The sequence below is a fragment of the Dendrobium catenatum genome, unplaced genomic scaffold, assembly GCF_001605985.2.
Source record: "Dendrobium catenatum unplaced genomic scaffold, ASM160598v2 fragScaff_scaffold_547, whole genome shotgun sequence".
NCBI classification, from domain to species: domain Eukaryota; kingdom Viridiplantae; phylum Streptophyta; class Magnoliopsida; order Asparagales; family Orchidaceae; genus Dendrobium; species Dendrobium catenatum.
The window spans coordinates 186,440-208,709 of record NW_021319009.1 but is presented as its reverse complement, the minus strand read 5'-3'; the positions used below and the strand labels follow the sequence as shown (position 1 = coordinate 208,709).

The 22,270-nt window shown below is 35.9% G+C and overlaps 1 protein-coding gene across 1 annotated transcript in view; it reads left to right on the top strand.

Annotated features, from left to right (window-relative positions):
• LOC110106320 (chaperone protein dnaJ 13) overlaps positions 1–22,270 on the top strand; it is an 83,885-nt gene that overhangs the window by 41,716 nt on the left and 19,899 nt on the right. Inside the window, exon 10 of the mRNA XM_020836188.2 lies at positions 17,748–17,825. Coding sequence (XP_020691847.1) covers positions 17,748–17,825 — 78 coding nt within the window. The remainder of the gene's footprint in view (positions 1–17,747; positions 17,826–22,270) is intronic.

Genomic DNA, 22,270 nt, shown 5'->3' with positions numbered 1-22,270 from the left:
GTTGAAAGCTAATCTCAACCAGTGGAGATCATGCTTTTAAATGTGTTTAAAATTATAATAAATACAAATATTTGAAATAACTTTAACGTAATCCAGATGATTGTCATGTTGACAAAAATCTCAACTAGAGGGGATTATATTTTCAAAATGCTCAACCCCTAATGCAAAATAAAAATTATTTAAAGTGATAATATATTTACTCCGATGATGACCATGTTGACATAAAATCTTAACAGGAGGGGTCAATTTTTAAAGCCTATTAAAATTTCAAAATCTAATACCTATCAAGTTTTAAATATTTAAATGAAAATTTAATCACAAAAAACATAAAACTAAAATCCTTCCACACTTCGCAATGGTTTGGAGAGGATGATTAACTGAAGAATAATTTTAGTTTACAAAGAGCAGATGTCTTATGGAATGTATTATTACAATTCATTCTCAGTTGATTCATTACCACCAGGGACGTGGCATGTGCTGTATGACCTGATAGTTTTGCTGCAAAATGGCACCACTACATTGCGGTTACAGTCAAAACCTGTATGTTCTCTAATTGTTAAAATCCCCCCGAGTATAGAATTATATGGTGCTCTCTATAAGATATAAAATCCTCTATTAGTTAAGGTTGACTTCAATTCAATACCTTAGACAAACATCCTTCCTCGATCTATAAGTTATTCTTGGAAGAAGCAACTCATGGATGCCGACAAAGTTTCTTCTATCAGGTTGAGTTGACTATCTCCTCTGATTAAGTAGATCAGGGATCATGACAGCCCAGGTTGATGGAAAATGGGATTTTGATCAGGTCCGTCTTCATTCCCACATCAGTCGTTTTAAGTATATGACAATAAATTTCAAATCTTAAACTTCAAAATTTAAAACCAAATTAAAATCCTAAAATTATTGCTATTATACATTATATAATTATTGCGACCTATTTAATGACTAACCTTAATCAAAAGTTATCTCTTTTTATCGAGAAGGGTAATTAACCATAGGGGCTTGTGCCTATAGGAAACCAAAACTCAGATCATAAAGTCCTCACAAAATTTGAGCGATATCTCTAGGTAGTATCTTATCTAAAACTCAATCCGGCTTCTGAAAATTTACCTCGGAACCTAAATCCGTTAAAACCTTCCCGTCAATAAAAGAATGTACGGAGTTAGGGCAAAAATTTTCGAAGCTCACAACTAATTATCTTACAACAACCAACAAATAATGTATCAGTCACATGATGAACTTAAATAGTAAAATAGTTAAACATTTCCAGAATAACATTGATTTATATGATGATCAAGCATTTTACTGTACAAACTATAGTCAAAATACTTTATTTGTTAAACATTACAAACAACTTACAAAAAAATTATAATCATCCAAGCTCTAATCCTCTTCAGTCACCTAATTCTCCTTGGTCCATGTAGGCTATTTTTCATGGAATTGCTCCTTGATTCTATATAGCTCATCCAATATCTGTTTTGCTGCATTTATATATCAGCTTATTATTTTCTCACTTATTCAAGTTGGGCTGCTATGGCTGTTATCTGTTGGCTAAGTAACCTCTCCTGGCTGCTAGCTAAGAAGCTTGATGAACTAAATTGTCCCTTGAATGCATAGGCTTGCGAGCCTAATCCATAAACTTTGCCCTTCTGCATTCTGCCTACTGCTTGTGACCATATACTCTAGTAAGATTAATTTGTTGATCCCGTAGAAGATCCCTTACCAGCTATAGCCTGGCTCTCTCGAAGCTGTGTATAGTCCTAGAAAATTTAAGATAAATATAACCATTATATCTATATCACGTAAAATATTTCTATTAATATTCTAAGCTTCAAAACTCACAAAGGCTTTTATCACTCCCTGGTTTATCCACTATTGGTCCTCCTGGCACTGGTGGTACAAATGTGCAACTCAACAACAACGAGTTACCTACCTAACATTTCTTTCTTCAATATATTTTGATAAGCATGCATAAACAATTTTTTTTTTTTAAATCTGAGATCATATAAAATATATGTAAAAATTCTTACTAAATGTCGTCTATGCTCAATGTGTGGAACTGAGATGCCAGCTTAGAGGGTGCTACCCATGCCCCTAATGTCTGAAGCTCTGCTCAACTTATTATGATCCCTTCTTCTATAATATGGGTTGACCCAAGCTCTGGTCTACTCAGCCCACACACCCTCACCAAGCTAAAACAGTCTCTCGCCAGATTTTAATATTTGTAAACATGTCTCGTAGGCGAGTTGATTCACATTTTTTAAAATTTTTTCTAATCTTTGCATTTTGCTATGATAACTAGTAGAAATCTCTCGACATATTATCATTACAACACAACAATTGGAATTAGAGTAATTAAACTGCAAGTAGATTACCTTTATTGTTTATTGCTAACCTCAAACTCTTGGAACCACATGTCCCGAACTTCCTAAGGTATTTTCTTCTAAGATACATACAGAGTATCAAACTTCCTTCGTATGATGTCCTATATCTTATGTGTTGGCTGCCTCGATGGATGAAGTTTGCATACAATATAAATCAGTGCTTTAAAAACCGGATCGGACCGGCCGGTTCGACCGGTTCAACCGTGAACCGGTCACAAGGTCGGTCCGGTTCAGCCCTAAAACCGCTTCTGCAAAGAACCGGACTGAACCGGTCAGAACCGGCCGGTTCAACCGCGAACCGTTGAACCGGTCCGATTATTTTTGAACCGACCGGTTCAAATCTAACAAATTTTAAGTATTTTTTTAAATAAATAAATTAATATATATTAAAAACATTTAATTAAAGTTAAATACACTTTATATAATAAGCACTTTTGTACTCACAGCATCATGACACATCTTCACATGACCTCCCATGTGCTCCCTTGGTGCAAGGAATCTAAATATGCTATATAAACAATAGCAAGAAAGTGTTTCTAAGGGATGTGGGATTTTTTTTTACTTTTATGTGAGATTTTAAAATAATTATTTTACTTAATTATATAAGTTTTTATGTTTCATAATTTTTTTAATTTAATTTTTTATCTCATACTTTGAATGATAACATTATTTTTATGTTAATTGTATTAAATTTAAATAATACTTATTATTTATTACGTCATCCGGTTCGACCCCGGTTAGACCGGTTGAACCGGTCGAACCGTGAACCCCTCCCTTTTCCGGTTCGTTGTCCGGTCCGGTTTTCAAAACGTTGATATAAATTTCAGAATTATTTATCAAATCATCAGAATAAATTAAAACATTCATTACTTACATGTTGCCTTTAGCCATGCCGTACCCTTAGGTCTCTGCTCTTTAAATGTGGACAACCCTCTTGGAAATGGTTGAGGGAATGCTGAGTAATAGAATGGCTGTATGACAGATATGGGTAGGTGGATGGGACTCCTTGAGATGATGGTGAGGGATCGTAAGGGTAGAGATGAATGCTGAACGTAGGGTCTAGTGAAGGAAATCGAGGATATGGGGAATGAAACTGAGTGCTCTAGCTATAGGTGTAGCCAAGGTCGGATTCAACTGGGTTAGGGTGGAATGATGTGAAGAAGGGTCCCTCAGATGATCTGACCCTGCCAAATGGGCCATTACTCGATCACCTTCTTCCGCCTGCCAAATATATTCATGATTGACTTGTGAGGGGGATCATCACCAGATACCATATGCAACATATGGAAAGTTAGAACTGAAAAAACTAAATATAGGAAATGCTGTAAAAATATGCATATAAGAAGAACTATAAGAACTAAATATAGGAAACTGTTGTAAAAAATGTATATAAGCAGAGCTGTAAAAAAACAAAAAAGAAAAGTGCTGTAAAAATATGAATATAGAAATCTTACTAACTGAAAAATATATTCAGCTTTTCACTACTACTCATACTTGATTGACTTTTTTCTAACCATGCCACCTTCTCACCAACTGCTTTGTCCTCAATATTTTCCTCACTATTAATGTCAACCTCCTCTAACTGCAACTCACTCTAATTTGATATGAGTTAATCGTCAACATCATTAGCAGGCTCTTTAAAATTTGATATACATACTTATTGATGTGCTGCATGTATTGTTGTACTAGTCTCAATAATGCCTATGAGTTTTGTCTTAATTACTACAAGCAATCTTGTTTAGCCCGCACTCTACCTAAATAGTTAACAAAGTACCCTTGGCTTGCCCAGCCAACTATGACAAATGAGCCATACTTTGCGTATCTCTTGCCTCGCTTAACGTAATACCATATAGTGGATATACTCTTGTATAGTTGTACCTTTATTTTGCACTGGATCAAATCACCTTCAATTAAAGAGATATAAGATGTTCCCTTCACCTGGATATTGTAACTGTAAGACCTCTTGTAAGACTACACACTCATCATCTGTGTGATTGTTACATCTAACGGAGACACCACAATTTTTTATCTTCTGACCTTCATACCAAGATTTAAGATGGAATCTATAACCATTTACAACGAAATTGTCCTACATTTCACTGATCTAATTGGCCCCCCAAGTTAGATCTATCAATCCTTGATCCGGAATATTACTATCTTGCATGTGAACCTGAAAAGTGCATTAAGTAAAACTCTCTAAGTAGGACTAGAGGAGGATTAGTATAATCTTACTTTTCAACATATGATTATGAAGTGTAAATTAACGTACGTTCTAAAGACTTGAACCAATTTGGGAAGTCAGCTTTAAATTTTTTTTAAAACTTCTGATGTTGCAGATATGTCAAAGAATTTATAAACTTCATGAAACATTACAGTGTAAAGGTTTTTGTTTGAGTATATTTAAAATCAAATATATGGAGTGTAATTTTAGTAGTAATAGATCCAGTGGAGGATTGTGATTTTGGACGATCAAGTCATTAATAAGAGTACAAATTTTAGATATCTTGGGTATATTGTTTAGAGTGATGGTGAAATAGATGAGGATATTATTAGTAAAATTCAAGCTGGATGGTTGAAGTGGAGGAATGCATCAGGCTTGTTGTGTGATAGAAAATTTCCTCTCAAACTTAAGGGAAAATTCTCTAAGATGCTGGTAAGACCTGTAATGCTTTTTAGTGCAAAATGTTGGCAATTAAAAGAGAAGCATAATATTAAGTTAAGTGTTGTAGAGATGAGGATGCTCGGGTGGATGAGTGGCTTTTCTCTTAGAGACATGATACAAAATGAGGAAATATGTGAAAAGGTTGGAGTAGCTCATGTGAAAGATAAAATTAGAGAGAGTCTCCTTAAATGGTTTGGTCACATAAAATGGCGATCTTTCGATGCCCGGTTAGGAAAGCAGATGTATTGGATTTGGCTTATGTGAAGAAAGGTAGAGGTAGACCTAACAAGTCTTGGTTGAAAAATATTAGAAATGACCTTTCTTTATTAGATTTAAATGAGAATTTGACTCTTAATATGACACAATAGAGAAAAAAGATTCATGTAGCCGATCCCCCATTGTGGGATAAATGCTTGATGTTGTTGTAGCCATCAATGTATTGCAATACCGCTAAGAGATTTAAATAAGTTACTCGAAATATGGCTCAACTTCTTGGTAATTAAGTAGGGTTTATAACGTAGCATCTCTAATCTCCCTATCAGTCAGATAACGTGTGGTGTAAACTCCTGCTTGTTCACCCTGTGAGTTAAACACTGATATATTCGAAGTTTGAACAAGATCCGGGATACCCAGATTTCGAGATACCTTTGTCCTTGATGGTTGTACATATGGTGCGAAGTAGTATGAGCAAAATTGGCTGTTTTGTACGAGAGATATGCTTTGCATATTGATCCTTTAGGACCTGCTTTGTTTTTAATAGTCTTCTTAATTTTTTTAGATGCATGCCAATACAATGGTTTTTAATGTTTTGTCCATCGTTCAAGATATTGTAATTGTAAAATTTATTTAAAAGGAAGGCTACCTTTCAAATGGGTACGCCCATTGATATTGTACCGGACCACCAACTCTGGCTTCATAAGATAAATGTACAGGACGATGCTCCATGGAGTCTTTTCTCTTTAAAGCTAAAGCTTCTGCAAGAGTATAGGCCTTTTAAAAAAAAAATAGTTCAGTTATTGGATTTAAAATTGAATCCGATAGGTAATTGAATGCCATAAGCATAAGACATTTTATAAATATATGACAATCATGACTTTTCATTCCAAATAATCTCTCCGATCTCATGTCAACACATCTACTTAGATTGGAAGCATATCCATCGAGGAGTTTTAGGCTTTGCTCCTATTCACAAACTAATTGCATATGTTCTAAATTTAGGATGAATGGGGCTTTTGGCTTTAGAAGTCTTCCATTTCCACCATCTCTCAATTCTAGATGTCTTCTTCTGCAAATATCCTTCAGGTCTATCATTCCTTTTATTTTATCTTTTGATTTGCCATTTATATCCATAACCGTGTTGAAAACATTTTCAAAAATCTTTTTCTCAATATGCATGCAATCTAAGTTATGTCTGATCAAGTTTGTTCAGCGATACGACGACGACCAGAAAATGCTCTTTTTGGTCCAATTTTGGTTCAATCCATATCCAAGACTTTGTACTCAGCTAATGTAGGTGCATCAATGATTGCGAGTATCATTTTTACTCTTTAAAATATTTGATCACTAGTTAACTTTTGTGAAGTTTGTGCTATCTCGACTTTATTTTTTGTGAAAGCATCATTGTTTCACATGTATTGATGCTTAGCAGCTAAGAATATATGGTGACAATCAAACTAAGTGTTCTTGCCTTTATGTTTTAATGTGAACGATTTAATATATTTTCATGCAATATGGGCAAGCTAACTTGCCTGCAATGCTCCAACCTGATAGCTTACTGTATGCGGGAAAGTCACCAATTATTCAAATCAATACTGTCATCATTACAAAATTTTATTTGGTGGAAATATCATATGTAATCATGCCTCTTCCCATAACAATTTAAGGTCATCAATTAGGGGTTGCAAGAGCACATCTATCTTTGGCTAACATAAGTAAGGTGATGCTGTTTGGCTGAAAGGAGTAAAATCATATGCACATAATTCCAATATTATATTTTTTGGTTATGCGACAAAAGTAGGATATATTCTATCAAAGTGCTTAAAGGCCTCAGCTTTTGATTGATGATTTAAAAAATTTGCTTGAGAGATATGTTCGTTATGCCATCTCATGTCTGTAGCAGAGCCTATTGATGCATATAAACGTCATAGTCTAGGAATAATGGGCAAGTAAGTTGATCGAATAACTGTGATGTTAGCACAAGTATAAGAAAACTGAAACAAAGAGAACAATGGATAAAATTGAAACCAGACTCTATTAAAAAAGCAGTAATCAACTAAAAAACTCAAAAATCCAACAAGAAAGCACGAAGAGATTTTTAAGAAAGAAAGAAAATAAAAACAATGCTATCTTCAGACAGCCGTCAGAGCGGGTTCCTCACATGCATCGAATTGCAGGTTAAATAAGATAAGTGCATAGGGCTAACAAATCGATGGTCCACCACTGCAAGATCTTTCATTCTTCCAACAGATGCTTCCAAGTCAACCAACAATCACTACCAAAGCTCAAGAAGAAGGATACATATGGAGTGGTACTTGCGGAGAGACGAAAGAGGTTAGAAGCCAAGACGAAGGGTGAAAAGAGCTCGCAAGATTTTCGGAGGGGATGAGAAAGAAGAATGGAACAAGCTCGCAAGCCTTTCCAATAACCCGCAGGTCAATAGCAAATTTGCTCAAAATAATCAACTCCCCCTCTTCACAAAAACTTCTCATATTTATAGGCAAGATAGGAGAATACCAATAGTCACATTCATTAATTTCCACAAGAACCCAAGCACATGCAAGTCACGGTTTTCCCCAATGCTTTTCATGAAAAAGAACAACCCAGTCGAAGAATCGAGGAGGCAGCCACGAGACCAAAGAAACCGCACGGAACCAAGGCGCCAAATGCCACGGGAAAACCCCCATCTCGGGAAATCCAACAGCCACCGTGAGAACCAAGGACAAGGCACATAGTTCAGCCAGCCGAGAATCCAAGGAGCCAAGGCACAGTAAGCATAGCCACGGCTTTCCAAGAGACAAGAAGAAAGGGGAAGGAGAAGGGACAAGTCCATTCCAAAATTGAATCCTACTTAATGATCTACCTTTAGAACATTAATGAGCTACTCAACTTCAGCTCAAGCAACTAAGAGAATGAGCTCAACCCCAACCTTTATCATATGCCCCAAACAGACAACCCGTGAACCAACAGCAGCCAAAGGACCAATCGAGCCAGCAAACCAAAGGTCTACCAAGCCCCATGCACAACCTACCTTGTTCATTGGATGCTTTCGCATCATTAGATAGCTAAAAAAAAGAAAAGAATATAAAATATACTATTGTTCAAATAAAAATAAAATTACAGAAATATTTGATAGTATCAATTCTCCCCTGGTGGAAAATTCTCATCTTCTGATGAGAACATATTAGCAACTTGTTCATAAAGTTCCAATTTTCTCTTTTTTAGATCAGCAGTATCAATCCAGGTACAATCAGTCAATGACCGATTGTTCCATTTGACCAAGAACTTCTTGTGTTCCCCATGCCTTCTTTTAATGACTCTCATATCAACAACATCTTCAATTTGATCTTCAGACTTTACCAAAGGAGCAGAGAGTGGTAAAGTTTCAATATCTACAAAATCATTAGAATCTACTTCATACAAAGACAAGTCAGAAACATTAAAAATAGGAGAAGTGCCAACAGTATTTGCTAAGTCTAGCAAATAGGCATTAGTGCCTAATTTTCGAATCACACGAAAAGGGCCAAATTTCTTTCTGCTTAACTTTTTAAAAGTTCTAATAGGAAATCGTTGGCGACGAAAGTAAGCCATAACTAAGTCACCCGCATTGAAATTCACTTCTTTTCAATGTTTATCAACAGTAGACTTATATTTAGCAGTAACTTTTTTGAGTTTTTCAATAACCTGTTGTTGGACAGTTTTTATGTGGTCAAATGTTTCAAAAGCTTCCGCACTAGTTTTTTTGGGGTAAGGATAAGGAGTTTCTGTCCAAAATGTGAGGAATGGGTTGCCCATAAATAGTTTCAAATGGAGTTTTGCCAGTGGAACGATTAACATAATTATTGTAAGCAAACTCAGCCTGAGCAACACTAAGTCCCATTGAGATGGTGATGTAGGCAAAGGGGGGGTCAACTCATGCCCAAATTAAATCAATTTTGGCCTCTCCCGAGTCTGCAAGCTCAAAGAATTTTGAGCTGATTTTTAGTTCATTTATTGGACTAGAGGTTAGCTCATTATTAGCTAAGTTTTAGCTCATATTTATCTTTTATTTAATGCACTTTTATTATAGTTTTTAATGTTTTAAGTTATGGTGTCTCTTGAGTTCCAAAAGGGCTTTTGGAATTCCAAGATTGATGTTTTTCTTTTCCCATGAGGTGGCTCCTTGGCTTCCTCCTTGGCCTTTAGTATTTTGTGCATTTGCCCCCTTGGATTCCGGCAGGCTGCTGGTTTTCCCGTGCCTGGGCTCTTTCCGTGACCGTGCCCCTTGGTTCCGGGCGGTCTCCTTGGTTCCCGTGGATGCCTCTTCGGTTCCTTGGCTTGGGATGTTTTTTAGGTATTTTAATGCTATGTGATGTTTAGAATTCCTATGGGAATTTATTAGGTGTCTCTTAGTATTCCTCTTTCACATCTATAAATATGGGAGGATTTGTAATGTTTAAAAGAAGTTGAATGATATGTTATTTTTGGAAAAGCTATAACTTGCGGGTTTGCTTTGGAAATCCTGCGGGCTCTTTCAACCATTCTTTCTCATCCCCTCCGGAAATCCTGCGGGCTCTTTCCAACCTTTCTTCTCGGGCTTCTAACCTCTTTCGTCTCTCCGCAAGTGCTACTCCACCTGTATCCTTCTTCTCTAAGTGAAGCAATTTTTGTGTGTCGTCAAGTGATCGAGTCAAAGTTTGTAAGTCGGTTAAATTTTGCAAGAGTCATTGTTGTAAGTCTTTTGATTTCTAGTTTTTACATTTTATTTGAAATGTAAGAGTTTGTTCTTCTCCTATTCTCGTCTTTAGTCATTTTCGTCGGTAGAAGCTCAGTCTCCATTATTTGTGGGCGAAGGGTATAGACACGCCTATATTTTTTGCCCGCATCAGATGGTTTTTCTCCAGCAAGGAATCTTAACAAATTTCCTAAGCTTCTATTTACTACTTCAGTTTGCCCGTCAGTTTGAGGATGATAGGCACTACTAAATTGAAGATTAGTTCCAAGTTTTACCCACAGAGTTCTCCAAAAATGACTTAAGAATCTAGTGTCACGATCTGAAGTAAAAGTACGTGGAATATCATGCAGACGAACAATTTCTTTAAAAAATAAATAAAAATGTAAGAAGCATTAGAAGTTTTTTTGCAAGGAATAAAATGTATCATTTTATTGAATCGATCCACAACCACAAAAACAGAGTCAAATTTTCGAAAAGTAATTGGCAAACTCAAAATAAAATCCATAGAAATATCTTCCCAAGGTTTGTTTGGAATAGGCAGAGTATATAAATCAAAATTTTGTGCAGTTCCTTTAAAAACTTGACATACCTTACATTGTTTAACCAGTTTGGCAATGTCTTTTCTCATGTGAGGCCAGAAATATTTTTCTTCAACTAAAGCAATTGTTTTTCCTTGCCCAAAATGTCCTCCCAAACCTCCACTATGTAATTCTTTCACAAGTTGTTCTCTTAAAGAACTTTTAGATATGCAAAGTCTAGTTCCCTTAAACAAAAAACCTTGATGTATAACAAACTGGGCAGAAGGATCAGTTGTAGAAGCAAAACATGCATCCCAAATATTTTTAAAATCAGAATCATTTGCATAAGTGTCTTTCAAAAAATCAAAAGAAGTAACAGTTGGAAAAATAGTTATCAACAAGTGAGATCTTCGACTTAAAGCATCAGCAACCTTATTTAAAACCCCAGTTTTATGTTTGATATGAAAAGAGTGCTCTTGCAAAAAGGAAACCCACTTGGCATGTCTTTTGTTCAGATTTTTTTGTGAACCAAGAAACAGTAAAGCCTCGTGATCAGTATTCAAAATAAATTCTCGTTGAACCAGATATCATCTCCAAAATTTCAAAGCTTGAACAATGACATAAAATTCCAAATCATAAGTAGAATATCGAGATTGAACATGATTTAACTTTTCACTAAAATATGCAATAGGCTTTCCTTCCTGACTCAAAACAGCACCAATACCAATATGTGAATCATCACAATCAACTTCAAAGACCTTTTCAAAATTCGGCAGGCTAAGAATTGGAGTTTGACTCATTTTTAGTTTGATCAGTTGAAAAGTAGTTTCAGCCTCTGACGTCCATTTAAAAGTTCCTTTTTTAAAACAACCAGTGATAGGAGCAATTACAGTACTGAAGTTTTTAACGAATCGACGATAAAAAGATGCTAACCCATGAAAACCTCTTACCTCACTGATATTTTTTAGGAACAGGCCAGCTTCTTATTGCCTCAATTTTCACAGGATCTACTTTGATTCCCTTAGTAGAGACAATGTAATCCAAGAATGTCAAACTCGAAGTCATAAAGGAACACTTCTTCAAATTGATGTACAGTTTTTGCTCTCTCAGAGTTTTCAAAATCTCTTTGACATGTAAAAGATGTTTAGATGGGTGAATACTGTAAATCAGAATATCATCAAAATATACAACCACAAACTTTCCAATTAAAGATCGCAAGACATGATTCATAGTTCGCATAAAAGTACTCGGAGCATAGACAAGCCAAATGGCATAACAAGCCATTCATATAAGCCCTCTTTGGTTTTAAAAGCAGTTTTCCATTCATCTCCAGGTCTATAATTCTTATCTCATGATACCCACTTTTCAAATCAATCTTTTAAAAAACTTTAGCACCACTTAGCATATCAAGCATGTCGTCTAACCTAGGAATTAGAAACCGGTATTTGATGGTTATTTTATTTATGGCTCGGCTATCTACACACATTCTTCAAGTTCCATTTTTTTTTAGAGTAAGTAAAGCAGGCACAACACAAGGACTTAGACTTTCCTGAATTAAACCCTTTTTCAATAGTTCAGACACTTGTTTAGAAAGTTCTTGATGTTCATTTGGACTCGTCCTGTAATGTGAACGATTAGGCAATGTAGCTCCAGGAATTAAATCAATGTGATGTTGAATGTCTCTCATTGGAGGTAAACCAGCTGGTAATTCATTAAGTATTAAATCATTAAAGTCATTAAGCAATGGTTGTACTTCTTTAGGAATTTCAATGGTTAAATCAGACTCTTTTCCAAGCAACAAATATATCACATCAGACTTTGTTAATTCATTTGTGTTCAGAAGCAATTCAGAGGTGGAAGACTTTGCAGGCTTTTTGTTCTTTGTTACCAGGTCAGGAATGTTTCTTTGAGGAAAAAGTGTGAACTCTTTATTATCTTTAATTAAGGAATACGTGTTCTTTTCTCCATTGTGGATGGTTTTATGATCATACTGCCATGGATGACCCAAAAGGATATGACAGACTTCAAGAGGTACAACATCACAGACTATTTGATCTTTATAAGTTCCTCCAATAGTTAAGTTCACAGTGCATTGTTTGGTTATAGGAACCTCGCTTTCCTCTTTGAACCAAGATATTTTGTATGGCCTAACAAGAGGTTTTGTTTTCAGTTTAAACTTCTTTACCATATGTTGTGACACAAAGTTTCCTGAACTTCCACTATCAATCTTAAGGTACAAACTTTCCCTTCAACAGTGCAGGTTGTTCTAAAGATGTTTCTTCTAAGTCATTTATCTTCCTGTTCAATTTGAGTAGTTAAAACTCGTTGAATTACTAGCAACGGTTCTCCTTCATCACCCTCCAAATCAAATTTCTCTAATTCAGCTTCATTTTCAGATTCTGTTTCATTCTCTTCCTCTTATTCTGTTTCTTTGTCATCTTCTATGAAATTAGTTCGTGGAGGATTATTCTTTTTGCAAGTAGCTGACAAGTGACCATATAGACCACACTTGTAACAAGGCCCAATTAGTTTAGATTGTTCAGAAGGTTTAGTACCTGCTACCCCTTTCCTGATTTTGACTTTCAACAGCTTTAACCTTTACACTCGAAGTTCCCGCAGAAGTTTGAGTTTTAGTTCCACTAGTTTGTCTACGCTTATATGTTTCAGTTATTTTGTTGCTTCCCCGCAAATGTTGTTTTTCAATTTTCAAGGACATGCGATAAGCATCATCTAACTTGACGACATGATGTAAGTTTAGTTGATCCTGAATCGTCCATTTTAACCCATTGAGATATATTGTTACAGTTTTCTCTTCAGACTCATCCAAATCATTTCCAGCTTGTAACTTATAAAAATTTTCAGTGTATTCTTCCACAGTTTGATTACCTTGACGCAAATTATTAAACTTTTGAAAAGTAGTTCTTGAATGATCAGAAGGCAGAAATTTTTCTTTGATCTTTTCTTTCATCCTATCCCAAGTTTGAATTTTTTCTTTGTCTCTCCTTAATCTATTGTTTTGTAAGTTTTTCCACCAAGTTAATGCATGCCCCGTTAGTTTTAAACTTGCAAATTTGACTTTTCGATTATCTGGAATTTCTTTCCATTCAAAAAATTGATCCATTTTCTCTACCCATTCAATGAATTGTTCAGGTTGTAATTTTTCTTCAAAATTATAGACATCGATTTTAATTCCATAATCCCAATTTCTTTGTCGCCTATTTTGATTTCTAGGTTCTTCTTCCTCACTTTCAGAAGATATAATACTAGAATTAACATTAGCTTGTTGACATTTAGATTAGCAATTGCTTCAGCTACCGTGTTGATTTGTTGTTGCATCATTTGTTGCCAATCTCCTTGTTCATTAGCCATTTGTCAAACACAAAAGAAAAAGACTCTTACAAACCAAAAAAAGACGAACTTGCTCTGATACCAAGTTGATGTAAGCACAAGTATAAGAAAACTGAAACAAAGAGAACAATGGATAAAATTGAAACCAGACTCTATTAAAATAGCAGTAATCAACTAAAACACTAAAAAATCCAACAAGAAAGGACGAAGAGATTTTTAAGAAAGAAAAAAAATAAAAACAATGCTATCTTCAGACAACCGTCAGAGCGGATTCCTCACATGCATCGAATTGTAGGTTAAATAAGATAATTGCATAGGGCTAGCAAACCGATGGTCCACCACTGCAATATCTTCCAATTCTTCCAACAGATGCTTTCAAGTCAACCAACAATCAAAACCAAAGCTCAAGAAGAAGGATACAGATGGAGTGGTACTTGCGGAGAGACGAAAGAGGTTAGAAGCCAAGACGAAGGGTGGAAAGAGCTCGCAAGATTTCCAGAGGGGATGAGAAAGAAGAATGGAACAAGCTCGCAAGCTTTTCCAATAATGCGCAGGTCAATAGCAAATTTGCTCAAAATAATCAACTCCCCCTCTTCACAAAAACTCATATTTATAGGCAAGATAGGAGAATACCAATAGTCACATTCATTAATTTCCACTAGAACCCAAGCACCAAGTCACGGTTTTCCCCAATGCTTTTCATGAAAAAGAACAACCCAGTCGAAGAACCGAGGAGGCAGCCACAGGACCAAAGAAACCGCACGGAACTAAGGCGCCAAATGCCACGGTTAAACCCCCAGCTCGGGAAATCCAACAGCCACCATGAGAACCAAGGACAAGGCACATAATTCAGCCAACCGAGAATCCAAGGAGCCAAGGCATAGTAAGCATAACCACGGTTTTCCAAGAGACAAGAAGAAAGGGGAAGGAGAAGGGACAAGTCCACTCCAAAATTGAATCCTACTTAATGAGCTACCTTTAGAACATTGATGAGCTACTCAACTTCAGCTCAAGCAACTAAGAGAATGTGCTCAACCCCAACCTTCATCATATGCCCCAAACAGCCAACCTGTGAACCAGCAGCAGCCAAAGGACCAATCGAGCCAGCAAACCAAAGGTCTACCATGCCCCATGCACAACCTACCATGTTCATTGGATGCTTTCCCATCATTAGATAGCTAAATAAAAGAAAAGAACATAAAATATACTATTGTTCAAATAAAAATAAAATTACAGAAATATTTGATAGCATCAAACTGGAACATCCTTCTATTTTCTACTTTTCCAGAGTTTGGTTTAAGTCGTGGCGCACTGTAATGGCGACATATGCAGCTGTTAACATAACAATCTATTTTTGTAGCAATCAAATCCAATTTGGAAACTAACTTTTTAGTCATGTATAAATCAACTAGAATTATATTATCTGCAAGTTTGGTCTCCTTGAGGAGCCCAAACAAATTGATTAAAACATTCTCGAGGAATGTTGAATTCGACCTTTATAATCAACATTTTTACAGTCACTGATACCTTTGAGTGAGTAGTGCACCCGTCCTAAATTAGTTGTTGCACAACACGTTATAAATCATAGAAGTTTTGTGCTTCTCTTCCCTATTGTAACTCTTCTGTATATTATCAAAATTGTGGGCTAGTTGCATCATAAACCATATTTTTTATATGTCATAATATTTTATTCCTCAAATATTTTGAAACTTGTTGACATACCGCATTGAGAGTTGAAATGCGGTTTGTGTTAGCCACGTGAAGTCCAAAATTAATATTCTGGCGTGAATCCTCTGCGATATAAATTAATGGTAACTTCATCTGGTGTAAGGTACGTTTGGTTTTTGTGCTTTGAACAATGACAATGAAATCTGCCATCAGATATAAAAGAAGGTGGTTGGCATGCCACCTGGATGAAAAAATTTACTCATCTGATGAATTCATTTGTTAATGTCTTTCATCCAGACAACAGTCGATTATACATTCAATTTATTTGATTTTAAATATCTATATTAGATGTTATCTATAAAATCCTACACACAAACAATCTTATTATCTAAATAGATAAAAAATTGCTAGAGTTTCATAAAGCGTTAAAGCGTTAGACATGGAAAACGAACAATCTTGCATTAATCTGCCTAACTTAGAGATATTCAACTCTAACAAACTAAGAATATGAAATTAATCTAACAAATTTGTGCATAAATGTATGCTTCATGCAAAATAATCCATTTGTCATCACATGCTGCCTTACATTCTAATTGAGTGCATCTCAACAATTAGCTTTTTTTTGGCCATTTACATTTAATGTGCTCTTAACTTATTAAAGTTATAATCAATTCTGCTGTTCAATTATAGAGCTCAATAATTAACTATGCCAAACAGATTTTGATCTATGAATTGTGAAATAGGTTGATAGTTCAAGAGATTTTTAATATATATTAAATAAATCAAATCTTCCTGTTTGCTTAGTACTACTTAGCATCTTAGGCTTATTCTCAAATTCTGAACAACCTAGAGATCAGATGAACTTCTATTTTATGAGTGATTGCTTATCTTATTTAGCTTTGAGCTACCTGAGATTAACATGATCCTTTGGCAAAATACTTATAGTAATTAAATGTGGATGGACCTATTAAACATTTCACAGCTCATCTACTTTCTCAAATTACTCAGAATTCATATTACTAATTTGTCTTTACCAAAACCTATATGTGATTTCAAAATATAACTACAAAATTGATAGCAGTTAATTATATATGATAAAATAATGATTATCCACTTTTATCATCTGATTGAAATGGATAAAATTTGTTAGCTTCATTGATTGATATGTAAAAGAGTATCATTTATTTTCATATGATTGATTAGCATAAGAGAAATTCAATGATATAATTATGAAACTTATGCCCAAATTTTCATATGATTGATTTGCAAATTTGGGCATAAATTTTCATTGTCATTAAACATTTAAAATAACTATGAAACTTATAGCAAGTGAACGGAGGCTAGATTGAGAGCAACAACAGATGAATGCGTGCGACTGTCAGTGGATGAGTCGAAGGAGGAATTGGTCCGAGAATGGAGACTCGAATCCATCCTAGCACAACAAATGGTGACGCTCGGGACCAAGGGGCGGGCTACGACTGTGTTTCACGTGAAAATGGAGTTCTTAATGTTGTTTCTTGTGAATGTTAGAGGAAGGGAGAAAATGGATGAAATATGGCCATTTTCGACAGAATTTATGGCTTCAGCCAAAAATTTCGGTGCAAATTCTACTAAACCCGGCAAGTTTTCTGCTGGTGATTCTGACGAGCTATTGTCTGCTGAAAATTCTATCGGAAATGGCTATTTTTCTTGCAGTGCATCATTCCATTTCCTTTTAGAATCTAGCATCTATACATTGATGATGTTTGTTCACATTTTTATGAAATTCTTCAGTAATTTTAGCTTAGGAAATCAATGGTCTCATGAACATGATGTTGCACAAAAAAGGTAAGCAGTGCAACTTTAATTTTTCTGTTCCGTGAGGGGGTTGCTTTTTGTAAATTATTGGCATGAGGTTCCTTAAAGAGCTACCAAATGCTTTGGGTAATTTAAATACAATTTTTTAAACGCTTAGTTAAAAACATCTTTAAGAATTTAAAAAATGATTTGTTTGTTATATTAAATTGTTGTAGGAGCACAAATTCAAACTAGCAATCATATAGAAACAACTTTCTATCAAATGGACTTCTCTATTTTGTTAACTCAACTGTATGAAAAATGTGGTTTTCCTTCTGATTATTATTATTTTTTTAAATTTCCTGTAATCAAACTCTTTATCCTTAATGAGCATGCAAACTCCTGTTTTGCTATTATTGAATACATGCATTCTTATACTATAATTCAAATTAATCATGCAGAAGTATGTTCTAAAACGTTATCATCGCAACCGAGAACGGCAGAAGGCACTTGATAAGATGGCAAAGTCATCCATTCAGGTAGACAGTGTTCCCTTGTTTAATAATAAATTAATAATTAAGCATGGCTGAATTTCTTTCTATTTTTATAAAGGATAGATTCAGTCGAGATTTGAAAATGTCATCGAAGGAAACTTATCAGCAGTTCTGCATTATTGCACATTATTATTATTATTTTTTTATATGAAACTTGTACACGCCTGTAATCGTAGTTTTGCTCGGTCAGAGTATATCAAATCCATGGTGAGTATTACTTATATATTTGCAACATCAAGTGATCTTTTGCATTTAGGATGTATGTTTTTGATTGACTAGATTGCCAGAAAAATTTTGTTTACTAATTGATTGAAAGTAATTAGAATGGTTAATCAGCTTTTGACGTTTTATTAGAGAGTCTGATGTGAAACTAAATGCGGTGACAAGAATTGCACTTCAGAGATTAATAAAAGTTATGAAATTTGCATACTATCAATAAAGTCTAGCTTACTCAAATAGAAGTTGATGTCATGAAAGATTAAGCCATAGTAATTGATTACACTTGGAGATTACAAGAACTTGCAAAAGAATAACCAAAGATTTAAATAATGCAAATAGCCAACTATAATAAAGCCTCACATTTAAAATATAGATCCTTCACCTCGAGATCCTTTAATCACTCTTGAAAGTGGAGGCTAGCGGAAGAGGATCGTAAGCATGCTTTGAGATACCACTATTACACAAGTGATGCCGAGAGGACTACTCGCCGGGGAAGAAGCGGGAGTTGGGGAAGCGGGTGGATGGCCATTGATGCTCCACTCGTAGTCCGGAAGTTGCTCGTCGAGAATGTCCACGAGATGGGGGATGATCTGATTTAAATAATCTTCAACAGTGTCGTCATAACCAAAGCCGACGTCAAAGAACGGTGATCGGACGACGTCGATGTCTCCTTGGGAGTTGAGTACGATTCCGTGATCAACTTCGGGATCTGCCATGCATCCTCGCCATGGGTTGAAGGAGCACCCAAAAGGAAGAAGAGGGAGAGAGGATGGCGGCTTGGAGTGGGAGGAAGTTGGCTAGGGCTTTGGGAGAAATTAGGTTAGGTTGGGGTGGATGTGGTATGGGCTAAATCTGAAATTATTCTCAGATTTAGATTAACTTGGGAGGGAAGCAATCTGAAATTTGATTTCAAATTGATTGCGATTAATGCCTTGATGGAGAATTAATGTGAGGGAGCCAAGGAAGGGGAGGCCGGCGGTATAGAGAGAGAACTAGGAAAGAAAATTTATTAAATCCAATTTGATTTAATTTAAAATTGGATTCAACATAAAAACTTTCCTAATTTGGATCTTCTAATTTGGAAAGAATTTGAAATTTGAAATTTGAATTTCAAATATGATGGCTAGGGGAGAGAAGGGTGGTGGGCGGATGGCGGGAGGCCGGTGGCAAGGTGGTCGGCCGGTGGTGGGAAGGCAGCCCGCGGCTTGGGCTCCAAGGGGCGGCGGCAAGCAGGGTGGGGTCGGGTTCTTCAAGCCAAGGGGTTTAGGTTGTCTTCTCTTGAGGTGGAGGAGGAAGAGATCGGTGGAGAAGAAAAGAAAACTAAGGATCACAAACCTCAACACTTTATCCACTAGAACTCACAAAGAGCCTAAGATGCTCTCTCCTCAAGAACTCACAAAGAGATCTAGAGAAGTTTTGGAACTCACAAAGAGAACAACAAGATAACTTCTTTTTTTTTCATTCATCCACCAAAACTTACATTGCATGAGGCCTAATATAAGTAGGCCAAAATAAAATAAAAACTGAAATGACATAAATGCCACAAACTAGGAAACAAGAAATACAAGCATAAATAAAATGCAAATAAATCAGAAATAGAGGTTCTGGATCGTAGCCGTCGATCTGCGTCTCCGGCGATGGTACACCTGTCGAAATCTGATGTCCTCATCAGAGTCAGGTTAGGGTTGACTTAAACTTAAAATTTAACTCATTGTTTTGAATTGCAAAAGGCAGGATAGAGAGAGAGAGATGAACTAACTAGTCATACCCCATGGCTTATTAGGAGTTGTGGGGTAATAGTTCCATCACCTGCTCGAGGTGGGGTGATGATTTGGTTTCAGGTTTTGGGCGGGTGAAGTGATAAAGATGGGAATGGATGTGAAACATTCATTGAGGTATTCTCTGTGGAGTGGAGTTCTCATAGGAGTTAAGGTGTTAAGCCTGTCTTTATTGGTGGAGGTAAGGGTGATGCTATTATAGTGTCATTAACAATTGGGGTGTGTTATTGTGGGTGAGTTTGGGGCTTTGGTACAGGGCGATTGGAATTGATGAAGCGATTGAGGGAGATATATATTGAGGGTTATCTTGTAAAGGATGCAAGAAAAGCCATCACTAATGGTGGAGGAGAATTGGTGGTTTCATAGTGTCATAGCTGGCTATGGGTTGGGGAAGGTGGAGTAGGAGGGGAGAGAAAGGGGGAATATGTGAAAGTTTGCGAGAACAAAAGAGAAATGTTCAGGGATTGTTGTGAGGCTTTAGTCAAGCATGACTAATAAAGTGATTAAGTGGGGATAGATGCTATGTATGTACTATCGAGTGCTTAGATGGAGAGGATTCAATGTAAGCCGTCATTGGTGTTGTATGAGCAAAGTTGGTGGTTTTATGGTTTCATTGCTGGCTATGGATGGGAGAGAAGGTGGAGGAGAAGCCTGAGAGGGATGGAGGAGTGAAGCATTGTTTAGAACAAGTAAGTTACATTGAAAAAGAAAATGCATGTTGGCTATGTCCTTTGGAGTTGGGATGAGGTAGTGGTATGAATGATGTTTTAATACCAAAATCATGGAGTAAAATCATTCTGAAAAGAGTTTGTGAATTGATTAGAAATAAGAGAGTAAGATTGACGGAGTTTTGTGTGTAGAATTTTGAGCAACCATTACGACATATCAAAAGAGAAGAACAATCATAAATGGGTTTTATTAATAATTTATTCATTAATCGGTTAGTAATAATCAAAATTCTTTATAAGTAGCACTTCTTATAAATTAAAATAGATCCTAACATGAGGATTAGATTATCCTTATCCTTATTATCCTTATTTTTATTACAAATTACAAAACAAAATTGAAAATTAAAGTTATATAATTCGGGCAATATAAAGATGTGTCTAAACAAAGGCTTGAAAACTATTTTGATTAGCGCTTTTTTAGTATATTTTGACTTCTTCTTTACCCATGATAAATAAATCAACCAATATTTATTGCAAAGCATCAATTCATGTGGCATGTAAAAAACTCATACCTTAAGATTTTGCAGGAAATAAACAAGGTAGAGGAGGTGACACCATTGGATCATCTAATGGAAGAAGTGACCATGCAATACATGAAACAATCATAGGAGGTAGTCCAAAAAACGTAGATTTGATTGCCCGGTGCTGAAAACTTAATATATTTGTAAGATCTATATAACATGGACTGACAATAAACTAGGAGATGGTGGTGTTGGAATCACAAATTCAATATCTTATAGGATTGATGGAAGCAAACCCCAATCACCTAAAGTAGTGTTATGTTTTTTGAGGTTATGGATAGTACGGAAGAGTAAAAATCCAGAAAGTTGGAGAAGATTCAATGTAGGTTTTGGTACATCTAAATATATTTGAGGAAGTTGGAGAAGATCTACTGTAGGCTTTGGTATATCTAAACATATCTGAATGCTAATCAATATAATCCGCATGAAACATTATTTAATACTCATAATATTTTTAGGCTAAAGCTTAGACACTTTGGCATAATAGTAAACTTAGGTTTTGGATCATTGGTAACTCGTATACTCTCTCAATATCTAGTTCATCATCAGAAATAAGTGGCATAGTGCCACAAGAAACATCATTACCGAGGGAAAAATCATAAAATTCTGGCACATGTAGTTGAGTTGAAAATGTTCTATGATTTGTGGGGCCGAAGGAACATGTTGGTACTTAAACATTGGATTGCATAAAACCAGAGGGAAAAACCTTTTTTTAAAATGTATCGATAAGGGTATAACCATAGGGGTGTCAATATTTAACTCGACTCGAACCCGACCTGAAAATTTCGGGTTTGGGTCAACCCGGATCCGAAACTGGTTGACCCATAAATGAGATTTCGACCCGTTTAAAAAACCAGTTCGGATTGACTCGGAAATCTGAGCTCAACCCGAAATGACCCGGATAATCGATACACTACAGCTCAATCTCGTTGACCCGCTGGTCTCGCTGTCTCGCGACCTAGTTGCGATGCACTTGGACTCGCGTCATGCCCGCGCCTGTGATGTAGACAAAGGGGGGGGGGTCAACTCAAGCCCAAAATAATTTCATTTTTGGCTTCCCTCGAGTTTACAAGCTCAATCAAATTTGAGCTGAAATTTAGCTCATTTATGAGCTGGTCTTTAGTTCACTTATTGAACTAAGGGTTAGCTCATTATTAGCTAAGTTTTAGTTCATAGTTATCTTT